An 18,976-nucleotide genomic window follows, 5' to 3' on the forward strand; every position below is an offset into this window, starting at 1 on the left:
ATCACAACTGTCCCCTCACTCCCCAAAGTAACTGTGGTTGTGACTTTTTTAGTAATCCCTGCCTTATACTTCTGTGTAGTTTTATCACCCAAATATGACGCTCTGGACATCGGAGTTTAGTTTTGCCCATTCAAAAAGAACACGATGTCTTTGAAGCCTCTTATAACTCGCATGTTCCTCTGCATCCCTTTCCTTCCCTTAAGATAAGATGATTGCACAACTGACTGCTTGTATTGAAGCATTTCCCATAATCTAGGGTGTTGCTGATCCTACACTCATAATGCAATTAGTTCAGGGTATTCCTCTGTCCTCTGTATTCCCTGCAAATTGGCAGTTGGTTCTAGAACAAGGATCAAACTCAGGTTCGACTCCTTTGGCACAGCTATGGGCGATGGTGTGTCCTTTCACAAGAGCGACGTGTTGTTCAGCTGTCTCTCCTTTCGTGAGTCTTGCAGGCACTGAGGATTAACTCATTGGGCTTGCAAAATAGTGATGTTCTCTCCTCTGTAGTCCTTGTTTATTAGCTAGAATTCTTCCTTTGTAGGATAATTCTCCTTATGTACTACTTAGTTTCTCAGTGACACATTCACAGAGGAAAGGCAAGACAAGAATTTCCTTTTTCCCTTTGTACAACTATTTTCAAAATAAGGGTTGAGCTGGGCATGGTAGTACACCTGCAGTCCCAGCTACGTGGGAGGCTGAGGCAGAAGGATCGCTTGAGCCCAGGAGTTTGAGGCTGCAGTGAGCTATGATTGTGCCACCACACTCCAGCCTGGGTGACAAAGCGAGACCCCCCCCATCCCCAAAAAATTTTTTAAAAATTGAAAAAGCAAAATAATGACTGGATTCTCTGTCATCCTCTGAAGGTGATGAATTATGAGTTTTAATTTTTATTTTATTTTACAGATAGGGTCTTGCTCTGTCACCCAGGCTGGAGTGCAGTGGTGCGATCATAGCTCACTATAATCTCAAACTCCTGGCCTCAAGTGATCCTCCTGCCTTGGCCTCCAAAGTGCCAGGATTACAGGCTTAAGACACCTCACCCCGCCGAGAAGGAATTTTGATTGCAAGGGTGAGGGGAAGGGATGCAATGCTCTTAGACCTCTTAAGTAACTATTTCCCCCATGGATTCCTCATACCCTGTGTTCATGGCAGAAAATATGATCCTTTTCTGTCCCACCCTGTCCCAGGCTGAGACTTGAGTCAGAAGAGAAAAGAGGCAGGGAGAAGTGGGCCCTTGGCCACTCCAAATGCACGTGAACCCCTTGTTAGCCACTTTCAGCCCCTTCAGCATTTCGAGGGCCATCTAAAAACTCCAGAGCAGCCCCTGCCTGGGTCTGGAATGCCCAGTGCCCCAGAGAGGCTGTGCCTACCCCTAAACACTAACACCCCCAACCTGAGGGCTGACTGGCCCCAGTTGGGGCCTTTGAAGGGTGGCATCTCCTCTACCCACCCAGTCCCCAGTTTCATCTTCCACCTCCCTCCCAAGGTTCCAAATCCAGCTGGTCCACATCCTGTTAGTTTCACTGCCTGAAATGCATCCCTGTCTCCCACCTTTAGTAATGGAAGATTTCACCATCCCTGGCATGCATCCCTGCAGTGTCTCTCTTAGGCTGGTTGAAAGTTACACAAATGTGGCTGGGCACAGTGGCTAACGCCTATGATCCCAGCACTCTGGGAGGCCGAGGCGGGAGAATCACTCGAGGTCAGGAGTTCGAGACCAGCCTGAGCAAGAGTGAGACCCCGTCTCTACTAAAAAATAGAAAGAAATTAACCGGACAACTAAAAATATATAGAAAAAGTTAGCCGGGCATGGTGGAGCATGCCTGTAGTCCCAGCTACTCGAGAGGCTGAGGCAGGAGGATTGCTTGAGTCTAGGAGTTTGAGGTTGCTGTGAGCTAGGCTGATGCCATGGCACTCTAGCCTGGGCGACAGAGTGAGATTCTGTCTCAAAAATAAAAATTAAAATTAAAAAAACAACCTGGTTGGGCACAGTGGCTCACACCTATAATCCTAGCACTCTGGGAGGCCAAGGCAGGAGGTTAACTTGAGATCAGGAGTTGGAGGCTGCAGTGAGATAGGATCATGCCACTGCACTCCAGCCTGGGTGACAGAGTGAGACGCTGTCTCTAAAAAACAGAAATAAAAACAAAAACAAAAAACAAACTGGAGCCTCCTAACACCTAAGTCTTAGGCTTACCATGTCTTCCCACTGCTCAGAACCCTCCATGGCTCCCACCATTAAGAAAAGCTCAAGTCCTTCTGAAGTGGCCCAAAAGGACCTGTCCTATCTCCTCCCGGTAATGCCCCCTCCCCCTTGCACACTCTGCTCCAGCCACATGAGCCTTCTTGCTGTTCCTCCAACATGCCAAGTGTCATCCTGCCCCAGGGCCTTTGCACCAGCTCTTCCCTCTGCCTGGAACCATTTCCTCAGATATCTGCTTGGCTTGCCCTTTAACTTCCTTCACTCTCTGCTTAAACGCCCTATTCTCAGTGAGCTCGTTCCTGGCCACTCAATTTAAAACTGCAGTGCTCGGTTGGGCAACACATATACTAAAATTGCACCGCTATAGAGAGGATTAGCGTGGCCCCTGCACAAGGATGACAGGCAAATCTGTGAAGCGGCCCAAAATAAAATAAAATAAAACTGCAAACACACTTCTGCCACCCCCGACTCTATACCTCCCTTATCCTCCTTCTTGGATTTATTTTTTTTCTTAGTACTTATCACCATGTAACATGCTGTATATTTTTCTGACTTATCTTTGTTTAGTACTCCTATGCAGTAATTGGGTCAGCTCCATTAGGGCAAGAATCTTTGTCCCTTGTTCCGAGGGCTTGGAACAGAGCCAGGCATACAGTAGGTGCTCAATAAATGTTTGATGACTGGATGAATGAATTGTTGTTGAATAAATGAGATGTCCTGAAAGGAGGAAGAAAGAGGTGAGGAAGAGAAGGTCATGGTCTCCTCGGGTGCCCCGTCTGCCTTCTTGAGCCGGCGACAGGGCTGGCGCTCAGCCGCCGGGAGCCCCTGAGCTTCCGGGGATCCCAGAAACTGCAGGAAAGGAACGCGCATGCGCCGCCTCGGAGGCTTCTCTCGGGTCCGCCAACAGAGGGCGCGTCTCTCCCGGGTAAACCCTGGGGACCCAGGGTTTTCTCTTGTAAATTTGTAATAGAGAAGGAATTTTCTTGAGTCAATTGAATGAACAGAACGAAATAAAAATTTTAAAAAGAGAGAGAGAGAGAAGGAATTTTCCTTCGGGGGAGGAGGAAAAACCCAATCTCTATTGTTATAAAAATAATTTCTAAATTTCAAAAAAATAACATATTCATTGTAGGAAATTAAGAAACTCTAAAGAAAGAAAGAAAATCCCGCCTCGGCCTCCCAAAGTGCTAGGATTACAGGCTTTAGCCACCACGCCTGGCCCATCGGTTCTATTATATTTCACCTAGGAAATCCCACTTCTTCAGCAATCGGGTTATTTTGAAGCAAATCCCAGACTTGCCATCCTCTGTAACCATTTCAGTATGTGTTCTACAAGATAAGGGACTATTTCTTTTAAAATACCCATAATATATACAATTATTATGTACTCATAATAATTAAAAATCAAAAACATTTGTTAAGCCCATTATTGTATTTTATACTTAATATTATTCAATATTCAGTATTCACATTTTTACTTGTCTCATCAATGTTATGATAATTTATTTTTGTTATTGTATGTCTCTGTTGCCAGAATAAAACACCACAACAGTGTGGCTTACACAACAGAAATTTATTTTCTCACAGTTCTGGAGGCTGGAAAGTCCAAGATAAAGGCTCCAGCAGGGTTCAGTTTCCGGTGAGGGCTCTGTTCTTGGCTTGCAGACTGCCGCCTTCTTGCTATATCTTCACTGGGTCTTTCTCCACACTGGCTCAGAGAGAGAGAGAGAGAGAGAGAGAGAGAGAGATCTCTGATGTCTCTTCTCATAAGGAAGCTAATCTATCACCCTTATGGTCTCATTTAACCTTAATTTCTTCCTCGACGCCCTACATCCAAATATAGCCAATATTGGGGGTTAGAGCTTCAGCATATAAATTTAAGGGTGTGTACAAGCATTCAGTCCATCACAATAATGTTTGGTTTTATCATTTTAGAGATTTTCTTGAATCACAAAATAGCCATACATTGCATTTGCTTGAAATGTCTTTTAAGTCTCTTTGTATCTAAAAATTCTCTCACCATCTTTTTTTCCCTTTCAATTTACCCATGCTGTCATTTCACATGTTCCTCAGCCTTTGTGCTTGCTAAAAATTGGTAAATAGATCTAGAGACGAGACCAGTGCTGTACAATAAAAGTCTAACGTGAGCCGTAAATGCAAGCTGTGTATGTAATTTTATGTTTTCTAGTAGTCACTTTAATTCAAAAGGATTAAAAAAATGAAATTAATTTTAATTATTTAATTTTAATCCAACACAGCCCAAATGTGATCATTTCAACATGTGATCAATATTTTTAAAAGTTAGATACATTACATCCTTTTTTTTTTTTTTTAACTAAGTCTTCCAAATCTGGGAATCTGTTGTGTATTTTACATTGATAGCCCATCTCAGTTCAAACTGGCCACATTTCAAGTACTTGGCAGCCACACGTAACTCATAGCTACTGTTTTGGACTTTTTTTTTTGGACATTGGACATCCTAGACACATTTTCAGATTCAGGTTTGACTTTTCAGCAACGCAAGTGCATTGGTGATGGTGTGTACTTCCATTGGGAGCCATGTAAACCAGGCGTGGTGAGGGGCGCCTGTAGTCCCAGCTACACTGGAGGCTGAAGTGGGAGGATTGCTTGAGACCAGGAGTTCCAGATATAGTGAGCTACGATAGCACTTATAAATAGCCAATGCACTCCAGCCTGGGCAACATAGTGAGACTTGTCTCAAAAAAAAAAACAACAACAAAAAAAACACCATCACCTGTAAGATTATTCATGACTGCATGCAAACATTAGGAACAATGCAAGTGCCAATCTATAGGGAACTAGTTAAATAAATTACAGTACAAACATAATATGGGATAATATACAGTTATCAAAACCAAAAATGCTCCTACAGGCTGCCAAAAAAAGAGCTCTGAGATTTACATTAAGTGAAAAAAGGCACAAAATGGTGAGTGTACTATTCTATCTTCTGTGTAAAAAGTGGGGGATATTGCTATTATCTACATAAATAAAATTAACAAGGACAGAGAAGGAACTACAGACAGTGGCTATCTGTGGGCATATGTAGGGGGACAGATGAGGACAGAAGTGACAGGAAGATTTAAATTAAAATTTAAAATTTAAAAAATCGTCCCCCCAAAGAGAAATGAAAGCATTCATCCAATCAAAGACTCATACATGAATTTCCATAGCTGCTTTGTTCATACTAGCCAAAGGCTGGACACAACCCAAGTGTCTTTCAACAGATGAATGGATAAAGAATTTGTGATTTATGTGTCTACATCAGCAATAAAAATAAATGAACTATTGATACGCAGTCCAACAGAGATGAATCTCAAAACAGTCACGCCAAGTGAAAGAAACCCGACAAAAAAGAGCAAATCCTATGTGATTCCATTTATATTAAATTCTAGAAAATGCAAACTAATCAATCTACAGTGACAGAAAACATATCAGGATTGCCCAGGGAGGGAGGACTGCACAGGAGGGGTTCCCAAGGGCCGCAGAGAAACTCGGGTGTGGTAGATATGTCTGTTATCTTAATTGTGATGATAATTTCATGGGCATATACATATGTCAAAGTTTATTAAATCATGTGGTCGAAACGTGCAGATTATGGTGTATCAATTACACTTCTATAAAGTGGGAAAAAATTTTTCCCAGTGTTCTTTAAAGGAAGCTGTTTATGCATACAAAAAACTTGAACATGATTGTGGATAAAACATTCTGGAACAAGGTTTTGGTGGTCACTTCTATGGGGGAAAAAGACTTTTTTCTGGTTATGCTTTTTAGACTTTGGCGGTTTGGTTTGGCAGTATGTAAACATCTTATCCATTAAAAACTGTGAATTCTTTTTTTTTTTTTTTTTTTTTTTTTGAGACAGAGTCTCATTCTGTTGCCCAGGCTAGAGTGCTGTGGCATCAGCCTAGCTCACAGCAGCCTCAACGTCCTGGGCTTAAGCGATCCTCCTGCCTCAGCCTCCCAAGTAGCTGGGACTACAGGCATATGCCACCATGCCCGGCTAATTTTTTCTACATATATTTTTAGATGTCCAGCTAATTTCTTTCTTTCTTTTTTTTTTTTTCCTGTAGAGACGGGGTCTCACTCTTGCTCAGGCTGGCCTCGAACTCCTGAGCTCAAACAATCCACCCACCTTGGCCTCCCAGAGTGCTAGGAAAAACTGTGAATTCTGAAAGAATGACATCTTTTTGGTTTTCTTGGGGTTTTTCTCCTCAATCACTCACAGTTTATTGAGCCAGAACTTCAGGACACACCCAAAGGAAAAAAAACATGAGTCACAGAAATGTCTGTGGATCGTGCTGTTGGAAAAGTTTTCCAAAGGCTCAGGATTTATACATTTCTTTAAAAGGGAGAAGACATGTAGGAAGAGATGGGGTAGGTGGTGAGGCAAATGGTTACATTTTTGTGAGATTTTAATTAGTGCCCAGTAAATCTACACTTTGCAAAAGATAAGGTGAGCATTCTCAGAGAAAGGAAGTTGCAAGATGTTGATTTAAAAATCGAAGATGTTGGGACAGGCGTGGTGGCTCATGCCTGTAATCCTAGCACTCTGGGAGCCTGAGGCAGGAGGATTGCTTGAGCCTAGGGATTCAAGACCAGCCTGGACAACATAGCAAGATCCCATCTCCAAAAAAAAAAAGTGTCCTAAATAAAGGACTAGTGAGGACCAAAGGATGAGAGACTGATTGGAAAAAAACACAGCTGTAAAGGACATGCATGACACAATTGATAAAATTGGAATATGGACCGTAGATTAGATAACAGTACTATGTCAGGGTCAAATTTCCTTAAGTTGCTAACTGTACTGCAGTTATAGAAGTCTGTACTTGTTCTTGGTAAAGGGCAAAAGACATACATTATGTGTGCAACATATCCCCAAGTGGTTCAGAAAAAAATGATGTGGGGGTGTGTGAAAGAGTGTGTATCATCTTGCTTTATGTCTATATTATATATATTTCTCTATATATGTCTCTGTGTGTATATTTCATCTATGTACTTGTGTACTATATATGTGTGTATATTATATATATGTATATCTCTGTAGAGAAATGTGGCTCTCTTCATATGTATGTTTGTGTGTATTACATATATATACTGTGTGTATTAATATCTCTACGTACATGTGTATATTATATATGTGTATACATTCATGTATATATAAATGTGTATATTATTTGTCTCTGTGTGTATTACATATATTTACGTATACATTTCTGTGTATGTTATATGTACATATATATGAGATACACACACAGGGAATAATAAAGCTAATGGAAAAACATGTTAACAATGGGTGAACCTTGGCCGGGTGCAGTGGCTCACGCCTTTAATCCTAGCACTCTGGGAGGCTGAGGCGGGAGACTTGCTTGATCTCTGGAGTTCAAGACCAGCCTGAGCAACATCTTGAGACCCCATCTCAATTAAAAAAAAAAAAAACTGGAAAAATATACAAATATCCTTTAATAGGGGACTTGTTAAAAAAGTTATGGTCCATTTCTTGGAGACGTGACTTCAGGCCATGCCTCTGCCAGACACCTCTTCCTCCCTCCACCACCACTGAGTGAGACATCCCTGTGTGGTTCACCATCAAGTACGTACTGGGAAGTTAAAATAACTTCCTTTTCTCCTGAGAGATTCCAGCTCACTGGTCAACTTGCTAATGCCATTTTACTTTGTAGGTTGCTCATAGCAACTTCCTCTAAGAAGAAATCCCTGAAAAGTGGCTCATGAAAAGGCCAGCAGGTTGGGAAAGCATTCATCATTTCTCTCCGTGCAGGAAGAGGAGCAGATGGCATTCCAGGATGGCCTGGGACAACTATGTCCCCCACTGACAGAGAGGCTGGGGGCTGGGCAGTGGATATGCCAGATGGTGATCAACTGAACCTACTCGTTGCTGTCGCCGGGGTTTTCCTCCCTGCCATTCCTGTCTGTCTGTCACTGCTGCCAGCATCAGCCATCCTGGGACCTGGCCCAGTGGGCAGAACCAGGCGTATGAGTGGTGTCCTGCACGTCAGCCCTGGGGCGTGCAGTTTCGGATTCCAGCTGAGCTGGCTGCAAGCCCGGCTGAGTCAACTGGTTCCTTTTGCCCAGTGCTCTGAGCCAAACTGCCCCGGGGTTCTTCCTGGCAGGCGGGTTTTCTGTGCCTGGATGCGGTAGAGGGGAATGAATGGGTCAGGTGGGGGAAGCGGTCAGTGTAAGTTTGTTGAATGAATGTGTAACCTTGAGACATGAACGCTGTCCAGCCCCACAGTCTCATTCAGTTCTTCTTTTGTTCCAACCCTGCCTCTACCCCAGGCTGGGAGTGTTGGAGTCGCTCCACCAGCCCGGGAACTTCATGCAGGCCCTGGGCTGAGAAGGCAGCAGGTCTCTGTGTTGAATGAGGGAATGAGGGAGGCCTTCCTCGTGTCCCCTTTTTCTGTCCTCTAGAGTCCTGCTTTAACATAGGCAAAGACTGCGACACTGAAGACCCTAGAGGTGGAGGGTGGGCAATGAGGGGTGAGACCCTCAGCTGGAGACTGGGCGAGACAGGCCTGGGCCCTGCTTCTAGGGCGCTCACAATTTGGGGGGCAGGGAAGCATAAGGACATCAAAGAATGTCAAAAACACACCCGCAATGGTGAACCCTTGCGCAAGAAGGAGCGTGGGAACCCGGAGATGTCCCTTCTGGTTTGGGGGAAGGATAGCAATCGCATGAAGCCTCCGCGGAAGGCGGGGAGGTGTGCGGCGTCCCGGGCTTCCCGCGCGCCCCGCCCCGCCTAATCCAAAGCACCAGGAAGAGGTCTTTCTCATTAGCTACTCCCACTGCCCTCTCTACGTGGGGAGGAGCATCAGGAAAGTCGTCCAGTTCCAGCTAAGGCGAGGGCCCTTCCATCCCCCGCATTCAACACCGCAGGGGCGGGATCAGGGGGCTTGGAATTCTGGACCCCAGAGGGGGCTTGTGGCGGGAGGGAGAGTCACTTGTCCCTTGGATCGCAGGAAAAGGCCCGCCAGAGCCTAGCGCCGGAGGAAGCTAGAGTCTTGCACCCCCAGGGCGCCCCCCAGCCCCCAGAACTACGAGGCCTCCAGCGCACAGGACCTCACCCCCGGCCACGCGCCCCGCCCCCGGCACGCCCCATGCCCCGCCTCCCACCCTCGCACCGGGCTTATAAAAGGGGCCGCTGGGCTTCACCAGGAGCAAGCTGAGCTGAGCGGGCCTGCAGCTACGATCCAGTCCTTCCAGTGGCTTCTGCACCCGCCTGAGCAAGTCTCCACCAGGTCCCTCGCATCTCCAGCCGTCGCACATCCAGACCTCGCGCCCCTGAGTCCCCGAGTCTCAGCGTCCCTGCAGCCAGGCTGCCCGAGAGGATGCGCCGCGCGCCGACGACTGGCGCAGCCCTGGTGCTCTGCGCTGCCACCGCCGGGCTGCTGAGCGCTCAGGGCCACCCCACGCCGCCCGAGTCGCCGCGCTTCGCGTCCTGGGACGAGATGAATGTGCTGGCTCACGGGCTGCTGCAGCTTGGCCACGGGCTGCGCGAACACGTGGAGCGCACCCGCGGCCACCTGGGCGCGCTGGAGCAGCGCCTGAGCGCGTGCGGAACAGCCTGCCAGAACCCTGGGGCATCTGCCGCGCCCCCTCGAGTCCCCGAGAGCTCGGTGGCCGGAGGCGAGGCGGCCCCCGAAGCCCTCCGCAGCCTGCAGGTACGTGCGCCCCTACTGGCTCTCCTACTGGCCTGGTAGGGCGTGGACAGGAGAAGGGGCGCCTCCGAAGCTCCTTGCGCTCCCCTGCCCTGGCCTCAAAGGATGGATGAATAGAGAAGTTGGAGGCAGAAGGCTGGGTCCTCACCAAGGTTTTCACTCCTCCCCAGACACAACTCAAGGCCCAGAACAGCAGGATTGAGCAGCTGTTCCAGAAGGTGGCCCAGCAACAGCGGCACCTGGAGAAGCAGCACCTACGAATCCAGAATCTGCAGAGCCAGGTACCCTAGGCCTGTCCCAGGCGGGGAGGGAGGTCATCAGAGCTGGACCTGGGAGTCCCAGTGTGGAGCCAGGCAGGTCAGGCAGCTTGAGCCAGCTGTACCTGATTCCCGCCCTCTCCCCTCCCATCCCAGGTCGGCCTCCTGGCCCCCACCCACCTGAGCAATGGGATGGCCAAGCCTGCCCCAAAAAAGAGGCTGCCCAAGATGGCCCAGCTTGTTGGCCCAGCTCACAACGCCAGCCGCCTGCACAGTGAGTGTCTGGCCCTTTGCTGTGCTCAGGGTTCCTTGTCAAGTCCACCTTAAGGAGAAGGAGAGAGGCTGTCGCCTTGGGTCCCTGTGGGCTCCCCAGTCTCTGGTGAAGGGCTGAGGGAGGCATCTCCCTACTCAGCCCTGACTCTGCCCCACCAGGTCACCCCACCCTTCTTCCCAGCCAGCCAGCCGGTGGACTGTCCTCAAGCCCTGCTGGCCAGTCACTGGAGCTGGGGGACTGGAGCTGCAGGGGTGCTTAGCAGGCCGTGGTGTAGCTCGGGGACGCAGTCCTGAAGGTTAGAACCTTCTAGGAGGGTGCGATGGATAAGAAGCTGCCTGGTAGGGGGGTTCTGAGATCTGGGCTCCCCGAAGTCTCTTGGAGTGTGACTCCAGCAGGGGGAACAAAGGCAGGGAGACTCACCCAGCTCCCAGGCCAGGAACACTCTCTCTTGCATCTCACAAATCCAGGGCTGCTGGTCGCAGAGACCCTCTCCTTGCCCTTCTCCCATCCTCCTCCTCCCCCCAAATCCCTGCAGACGTTTCAAGTTTCGTGTTTTCACTCCTATAGTCTCAAAGCCACCCTAACCCCAAACCTCAGCGTGTCTGTGTGTGTCTGATACAGACTTTCAGTTCCCAGTGTTAAGTTCACAGCCCCGCACCCAGCTTCCCCGTGGTCCTCCTCCCCAGCATCTGTGGCTGTCCATAGCCAACTGGGCGAGAGTTCGGATCCCCCCTCACGCCCCAGGGTCAGTGGCTGGCACCCAGCACTGCAGTCCTGAGGGCTGTCCCCACCCCACATTCCTTCTCCTCCCTCCCCAACCCAAGGCTGCTATCTCTGGGTGGTGAGGGGCCAGTACACCTCCCCAGACCACCACTGGAGGTGGGGGGATGAGGGGCTTCCAAGGCTAGCAGGCACTGGTCCCAGCTGGGAGATGCCTTGGACGTGGGGGCGTGTCCTGTGGGTTTGGGACTCCCAGACTCTGGGCTCAGCCTTGCCAAGTAGGCAAAAGTTCAGAGCTGGGGAGACAAACAGCTGGCACTAATGGAAGCCACATTGGTGGTTTGGCCCAGTGCCTGTCCTGATTGGAGGGGAGGGAGAAGTAGGGGAAAGGGGAGCTGCCTGAGGAGCTGAGAAAGTGTCCTCCGTCACTCTGGGCCTGCCCCCACCACCCCGCACCCCCCACCCCACCTCCCCGCCACCTCCCACCGACACAGCTGTGCAACTCACTCACTCGACCTTTCCCCTACTTTTCTGGCTGGACTGGGGGTGGTTCCTTGCAAGGACTGCCCAGCCATCGCCATCCTTCCCTCCTCCCTCCTGCCCTCTCTCTCTCTCTCTCTGGTAGCTGGGACCCTGCGCAGAGCCTCTGTGTCCCCACGAGGCAGACCAGAGCCCCTCCCAGTTCAACTCAGCTCTGGCCACCCCTGCTCTGGCCCTGTTCTGTCAATCATTCATTCATCCTGGCGGGACTGGGCAGAGCCGCTCCTTGTCACCAGCCTGATGGAGCATTCCGCATCCCATTCAGTGGAGGGGCTAGGGGGACTGTGTGTGGAGGGGAGAGCCCACCAGATGACCACAGTGTTGGGGAGTGGGAAGTAGTCCTCTTTGCCCATATGGGGAGGGGTGGTGTGGTCCAGGGGTGAGGGAAGGCGTCCTTCCCAAAGCTGAGACCCAGAGAAGAGAGTCCCAAGCACAGGGACCAGCATGTGCAAAGTCCCTGTGGCAGGAGGGTGTGGTGCCAGGGTGGGAAGGTCGTCTGTGTGGCTGGAGAGGGTGGGGTGCAGTGTGGGAGGAGGAAGGATGGGCCCAGGGACTGGTCCTTGTAGACCATGCTGGGGAAGGCCATAGGGAGCCATGGAGGAGCTTAGGCAGATGTCAGGGGGTGGTCATGAGATCAGGATTGCCCTTCACCTCCCTGTCACCTGCTGCCCAACCCCCCAGCGCATCTCCCTAGATCCCTACAGGCTGCCTGCTCCTCTCTTTTAACCCCTTGCTTTGTCTACATGCAGGGCTGCCCCGGGACTGCCAGGAGCTGTTTGAGGAGGGCGAGAGGCAGAGCGGACTGTTTCAAATCCAGCCTGAGGGGTCCCCACCATTCCTGGTCAACTGCAAGATGACCTCAGGTAGGATGTGCTGGCCCGCCAGGGAGCCCTCTTGCCATGAGCCCCATTGCTTTTCTTTAAAATGCAGCCCTTGGTGGGCACAGTGCAGGTGCCTATAGTCCCAGCGACTCGGGAGGCTGAGGCAGGAGGATCGCTTGAGCCCAGGAGTTGAAGGCTGCAGTGAGCTGTCATTGTGCCACTGTGCTCCAGCCTGGGTGACAGAGCAAGATTCTGTCTTTAAAAACAAAAAAGACAAGAAGTACAATGTGCCCCTTTTCCCTTTGACTTGCATCACCAGCTCAGGGATGGGTTCTGTGGTTGACAAGGGCAGGGGAGAACCAAGTTCAATTGGCCCAGAGAGGCTCTGCAGATTTATGCTGCACCCTCCCTCCCTCCTCCTTCCCTGCTGGGTCCTTGGGACAAAGGTCCAGTCCTGATTCCCCTGCCTACGGGCCACCACAGTATTCCTCCCTGGGACCCACCTTCCTCCAGTCCTCCCCGGTGTGAGTCTGAGGAATTCTGTGGGGATGTTGCCTTCCCTGGGTTTGGGGTCTGGGAGCCAGATGTGAGGATCGGGGTCCCCTGTGAAGAGGGACCTTCTGGTGACCTTGTACCTTTCTGGGCAGATGGGGGCTGGACAGTAATTCAGAGGCGCCAAGACGGCTCTGTGGACTTCGACAGGCCCTGGGAAGCCTACAAGGCTGGCTTTGGGGACCCCCAAGGTGGGTGTTTCCTGTGGGACCAGCGGCCGGGGAGGAGGAGGGGGCTGTGGAGCTGGGCCCGCCTCACTGAGCGGCCTCTCCTGCTCTAGGCGAGTTCTGGCTGGGCCTGGAGAAGGTGCACCGCATCACAGGGGACCGTGGCAGCCGCCTGGCCGTGCAGCTGCAGGACTGGGATGGCAACGCAGAGTCTCTGCAGTTCCCCGTCCACCTGGGGGGTGAGGACACGGCCTACAGCCTGCAGCTCACGGCCCCTGTGGCCAGCAAGCTGGGTGCCACCATGGTCACACCCGGTGGCCTCTCCCTGCCCTTTTCTACTCGGGACAAGGACCACGACCTCCGTAGGGACAAGAACTGTGCCAAGAGCCTCTCCGGTGAGTGGCCTCCATCCCACCCCTTGCCATGCCCCACTGGCCAGGGCCTCCCTTCCTTCCTTTCACTGCCTACCCTGCCTTCAACCCCAAATGGCATCTATTCCTTGCCCCTATCTCCTCCTTATTTGCCCTGTGCCCTTGGACCACTGACTTAACCTCTCCAGCCTCAGTTTGCCCATCTTTAAAATGGGTATAACCATAGTGCCCACTCTGTAGGATTATTATGGAAAATTCAATGAGACAATGTGTGAAATCAGAGGCAGAGCTCGGGCTCTGTGAAGGGAAACATACAAAATTCCCTCTTGATGGCTCAAAAAATGATGGTCCACACATGTAATCCCTGCACTTTGGGAGGCTGAGGCGGGATGATCACTTGACACCAGGAGTTTGAGACTGGCCTGGGCAACATTGCAAGGCCCCATCTCTATGAAAAATAAGACAAATTAGCCAGGCATGTGTGGATCTGTAGTCCCAGCTACTCGGGAGGCTAAGGTGGGAGGATCGCTTAAGCCCAGGAGTTTGACGTTGCTGTGAGCTATGATGATACCACTGCACTCCAGCCTGGGCAACAGAGCAAGACCCTGTCACTAAAAAAATGTTTTAAATTAGCTGGGTTTGGCCAGGTGTGGTGGCTCATGCCTGTAATCCTAGCACTCTGGGAGGCCGAGGTGGGGAGATTGCTTGAGGTCAGGAGTTCGAGACCACCCTGAGCAAGAGTGGGAACCCATCTTAATCAAAATCAGAAAAAATTAGCAGGCTGTGGTCCTAGCTACTCGAGAGGCTGAGGTGGGAGGATCACTTGAGCCCCAGAGTGCAAGCCCAGCCTGGACAACATAGTGAGACCCCATTTATTAAAAACTTAAAAAAAAAAATAAATTGTGAAGTCCAAAGCTCAGCCTTGTCCCAGCACTAGCCCCATCCCCTTCTCCTCCTCGCCCCACTGGACCTGACCATGTTCCCTCTCCTCTGACCCCGGCAGGTGGCTGGTGGTTCGGCACCTGCAGCCACTCTAACCTCAACGGCCAGTACTTCCGCTCCATCCCTCGGCAGCGGCAGCAGCGTAAGAAGGGAATCTTCTGGAAGACCTGGAGGGGCCGCTACTACCCGCTGCAGGCCACCACCATGTTGATCCAGCCCACAATGGCTGCAGCAGCCTCCTAGTCTCCCAGCTGGGGCCTGGTCCCAGGCTCATGGAGGACAGTGACTTTGGCTTTGGCCCAGGAGGTGGCCGCTCCCTACCCGGGCAGGGGTTCCAAGCAGAGGCCATCTGGACCCTGCGGACAGAGAGGAAGTCCATGACCAGAGAGGCCCCCTTTCTTCGTGGGGGGCTGCACACATTACCCTCCGAGAACAGGGCATGCACTGACCCTGGAAGCGTGGGACCACAGGACATTGAGACCCACTCCTCGCCCGCCCGAGGTGTGGGGGACGCAGAGGGACCACTTGGGGACGGCCAGGCCGACCTCATTGGCGGACTCAGTCACATTGACTGGCTGGAGGACCAGGGCTCCCAGGGGCCACCGGCGCCGCCCTCATGGTGCTCTTGTATGTGGGTCCCGTGACACGAGCCTGTGCTAATGGTGTCCAGGCGGAGCTCACAGAGTTCTTGGAATAAAAACAACCTCAGAACGTTTCGTTCTTTTGTCCTTCGGTTTGTTATGAAAAGTGGACAGTTTCAAAATCCACATAAACATGTTTCCAGGGTGGAGGTTGACGACTCCCGGGTCCCTTAATGACAACACCGGTTAATCCTCCCACCTCTTAACAGCTGACTGCAATCTCCTTCATTTACGATTTCAGGATGTGTATCTCCCTTGTTTGGTTCTCAAAATGACAAGAAAAAAACCAAACCCTCATATAGTTCAATTGTTATAGAAACAGGTCACAGCCAGGTGTGGTGGCTCACGCTTATAGTCCCAGCTACGTGGGAGGCTGAGGCAGGAGGATCACTTGAGCTCAGGAGTTTGAGGTTGCTGTGAGCTAGGCTGACACCACGGCACTCTAGCCCAGGCAACAGAGTGAGACTCTGTCTCAATAAAAAAAAAAAAGAAACAAAGAAAAAGAACCAGGTGAAATGAATTTTCAAAATATATTTTATTCACCCATATACATCCAAAATATTAGTGTTTCAACATGTGATCAATATAAAAATTATTACTGAGATATTTGACCTTGGGTTTTTTTTTTGTTGTTGTTGTTCTAAGTCATCTAAATCTGGTGTGTATTTCATGATCGTGCATATCTCAGTTTGGACCAGTCATGTATGGACAGCATTATGTTGTAAACACAAATACAGGATTTTAATAAATTCTTCACCTTTTTTTTGCTATATCTACATATTAGATATTTCCTATACTGGAATTTTCTTCAAGGTTTCCTTGAAATTGACCTTCTTTTCTTTTTTTTGGTAATATTAATTCAATCAATATTTATTTATTTTTGAGACAGAGTCTCCTCTTTTGCCTGGGCTAGAGTGCCATGGTGTCAGCCTAGCTCACAGCAACCTCAAACTCCTGGGCTCAAGCAATCCTTCTGCCTCAGCCTCCCGAGTAGCTGGGACTACAGGCATGCGCCATCATGCCCGGCTAATTTTTTCTATATATTTTTAGTTGTCCAGCTAATTTCTTTCTATTTTTAGTAGGAACAGGGTCTTGCTCTTGCTCATGCTGGTCTCCAACTCCTGAGCTCAAATGATCCGCCAGCCTCAGCCTCCCAGAGTGCTAGGATGACACGCATGAGCCACCGTGCCCGGCCTCAATCAATATTTATTGAGCAACTTCTGTATGCCAAGCTCTGTATCGGGTGCTTAGGATATTTATTCTAGTGGACACAGAGATCCCTGCCCTGTCTGAACTAACCTTCAAAGTCTCTCCCATTACAGATGGTGACCTGTAATTGATGATCCAAACTGGGACACTTTTTTTTGTTTGTTTTAGAGAGACAGGGTCTCGCTCTGTGGCCCAGGCTGCAGTGCAGTGGCATCATCATATCTCACTGCAGCCTTGAACTCCTGGGCTCAAGGGATCCTCCTGCCTCAGCCTCCTGAGTAGCTGGGACTACAGGTTCGACACCACACTCATCCTAAACTGGGACACTTATGAGAGTGAAATGGGGTGCCATTAATTAAGCTGGATCACAGATGTAAAGCAACTCACTCCGAGACATATGGGGACTTACCAACACAGTTTCTAAAAATGTAAACATCTGGAAAACCAACACCCTTGGCCATGAATAATTCAGTGAAACTAAAGTCAATGAAAATAAAGCAATGCCCATGCTGTAAAAATCTAGCTGGCAGGGCCAGGCACAGTGGCTCATGCCTGTAATCCTAGCACTTTGGGAGGCTGAGGTGGGAGGATCACTTGAGCTCAGGAGTTCGAGACCAGCCTGAGCAAGAGTGAGACCCCCGTCTCTACTAAAAATAGAAAAATTAGCCAGATGTCCTGGCTCGCACCTGTAGTCCCAGGTATTCAGGAGGCTGAGGCAGGAGGATCACTTGAGCCCAGGACTTTGAGGCTGCAGTGAGCTATGGTGACCCCACTGCACTCTACTCTGGGCACCAGAGTGAGACCCTGTCTCAAGAAAAAAAAAAAAATGTAGTTGGCAAAACTGATCTATGGCGAAAAAAACCCCGAAGCATGGCTGCCCCTGAAAGGATAGGGAAACTTGTCTTTGAACAGATGCCTGATGGACTGATTGGGAAGAGAAATGAGGGAACTTTCTGGATTGATCCTGACATTCTGAACCTCGAGACAAGGGGGTCATTTGGGTGTCTGCCTTTGTCTCAGCAGACTGCACCCTTAAGATTTGTGCATTTCATTGTATACAAATTTTACCTTAAAAGATAACCAACTTCGGAAAGAGCCTTACCCAGTATCGATCTGTAATGAATGACATGCACGCTGAAGTGTGTGGAGGTGAGGTGGACTGCTGTCTGCAATTTTCTTTGAAATGCCCCAGAAAATAACATGATGGATGGGCAGATAGAGGGATGGATATATGATAAAAGCAAAATGTTCATGGTGGAATCTAGGTGGTGGGGCTATGGGTGTTCTCTGTATAATTCTTTCCATTTTGCTGAATGTTTCACATTTTTTCACAATAAAATGGGTGGGAAAAAATTCCAGCCACACACTGTTGCTTTCTGAAGGCCCTAAGCCTGCATCTGTGCTTTGTTAAAATGAGAGACCAGAGTTCAAAAGTGTTAAAGAGAGATGTGCTGGGTGTGATGGCTCATGCCTATAATGCCTGTAATCCCAGCGCTTTGGGAGGCTGAAGTAGAAGGATTGCTTGAGGCCAGGGGATCTAGACCAGCCTGGGCAACATAGCGAGACCCTCTCTCTCTAAAAAAAGAATTTTCTTTTATTGCCCAGGTGCAGTGGTGCAAGCCTGTAGTCCCAGTTACTCAGGAGGTTGAGGCAGGAGGATCCGAGAGCTAGATCTCTAAATCACATCCCACTCTTGGGGGACCGGGAACAGGCCACTCAAGCTCTGTGGCCTCAGTTCCTGCATCTGGAAAATAGGGATGGTTTTGATACCCGACCCCTCCACCCCACCACCTCCTTCCTGTCCTCATGGTGCTGTGGGGAGTTAACGTGGCTTTAAACACTCAGCACGGTGCCTGCCTCTCAGTAAGCACACAGTACACTCAAGCCATCATTACTATTAATACTACTATTATCACTATGAGAAGGATTGGGAAGTGCAGTGACAGAGACAGGAGCAAGGAAGGCTTCATGGTGGAGGTGGCATTTGAGCTGATTTTCTTTTCTTTCTTTCTTTTTTTTTTTTTTTTGAGACAGAGTCTCACTCTGTTGCCCCAGCTAGAGTGCAGTGGCATCATCATAGCTCACTGCAATGTCAAACTCCTGGACTCAAGCCATTCTCCTGCCTCAGCCTCCCAAGTAGCTGGGACTACAGGCATGACCCACCATGCCCGGCTAAGTTTTTCTATTTTTAATAGAGACGGGGGTCTCGCTTGTTACTCAGGCTGGTCTCGAGCTCTTGACCTCAAGCAATCCTCCAACCTCAGCCTCCCAGAGTGGTAGGATTACAGGTGTGAGCCACCGCACCTGGCCTTGAGTTGGTTTTCTAAGAAGGATGAAATTTGCTAGGGAGACCATTCCAGGAGGAGGACACTGTGAGAGCAAAGGCATAGTGGTAGGTGGTCTCACCTGGCTGCCACAGGAATCTGGGTGGCTAAAGGGTGGGCAGGGCAGGGGGTTTGGGCTAGAATATGCATGGCTTCAAGCCCATTGCCCAGGAGTTTGCTGACAAGGCTGGTAGAGTCCTTCCGCGTCTGACTTCCAGCCTTGCCTTTTTGCTTAATCTCATCTCTGGCACCATGAGC

The 18,976-nt window shown here is 49.8% G+C and overlaps 1 protein-coding gene and 1 non-coding gene across 3 annotated transcripts; both read left to right on the forward strand.

Annotated features, from left to right (window-relative positions):
• The first annotated feature begins 2,529 nt into the window (after positions 1 to 2,529).
• LOC138381070 (U6 spliceosomal RNA) lies at positions 2,530 to 2,636 on the forward strand. The gene has a single exon (XR_011233017.1). It is a non-coding gene; the product is annotated as a U6 spliceosomal RNA (small nuclear RNA).
• A 6,795-nt stretch (positions 2,637 to 9,431) lies between these two features.
• ANGPTL4 (angiopoietin like 4) lies at positions 9,432 to 15,233 on the forward strand. 2 transcript variants are annotated; one of them, XM_069496357.1, is made up of 7 exons: positions 9,432 to 9,903; positions 10,071 to 10,181; positions 10,314 to 10,431; positions 12,441 to 12,554; positions 13,160 to 13,255; positions 13,345 to 13,626; positions 14,606 to 15,233. In XM_069496357.1, exons 1-7 carry the CDS (start codon positions 9,571 to 9,573, stop codon positions 14,785 to 14,787), a joined length of 1,236 nt encoding a protein of 411 aa, XP_069352458.1. In that variant the 5' UTR covers positions 9,432 to 9,570; the 3' UTR covers positions 14,788 to 15,233. The 2 variants fall into 2 exon arrangements, with proteins under 2 accessions (XP_069352458.1, XP_069352469.1); XM_069496368.1 differs by lacking the exon at positions 12,441 to 12,554.
• Positions 15,234 to 18,976: the final 3,743 nt, after the last annotated feature.

This window comes from Eulemur rufifrons, chromosome 2 (genome assembly GCF_041146395.1).
Source record: "Eulemur rufifrons isolate Redbay chromosome 2, OSU_ERuf_1, whole genome shotgun sequence".
In the NCBI taxonomy this organism is placed as follows: Eukaryota; Metazoa; Chordata; class Mammalia; order Primates; family Lemuridae; genus Eulemur; species Eulemur rufifrons.

What these genes read in the sequence shown, in the direction of transcription:
- ANGPTL4 (XM_069496357.1), top strand. Translation starts at nt 9,571, where the DNA reads ATGCGCCGCGCGCCGACGACTGGCGCAGCCCTGGTGCTCTGCGCTGCC. An exon ending in TGGCTTTGGGGACCCCCAAG is followed by an intron (nt 13,256 to 13,344) that starts GTGGGTGTTTCC and finishes CTCCTGCTCTAG; the next exon opens with GCGAGTTCTGGCTGGGCCTG. An exon ending in CTGTGCCAAGAGCCTCTCCG is followed by an intron (nt 13,627 to 14,605) that starts GTGAGTGGCCTC and finishes TGACCCCGGCAG; the next exon opens with GTGGCTGGTGGTTCGGCACC.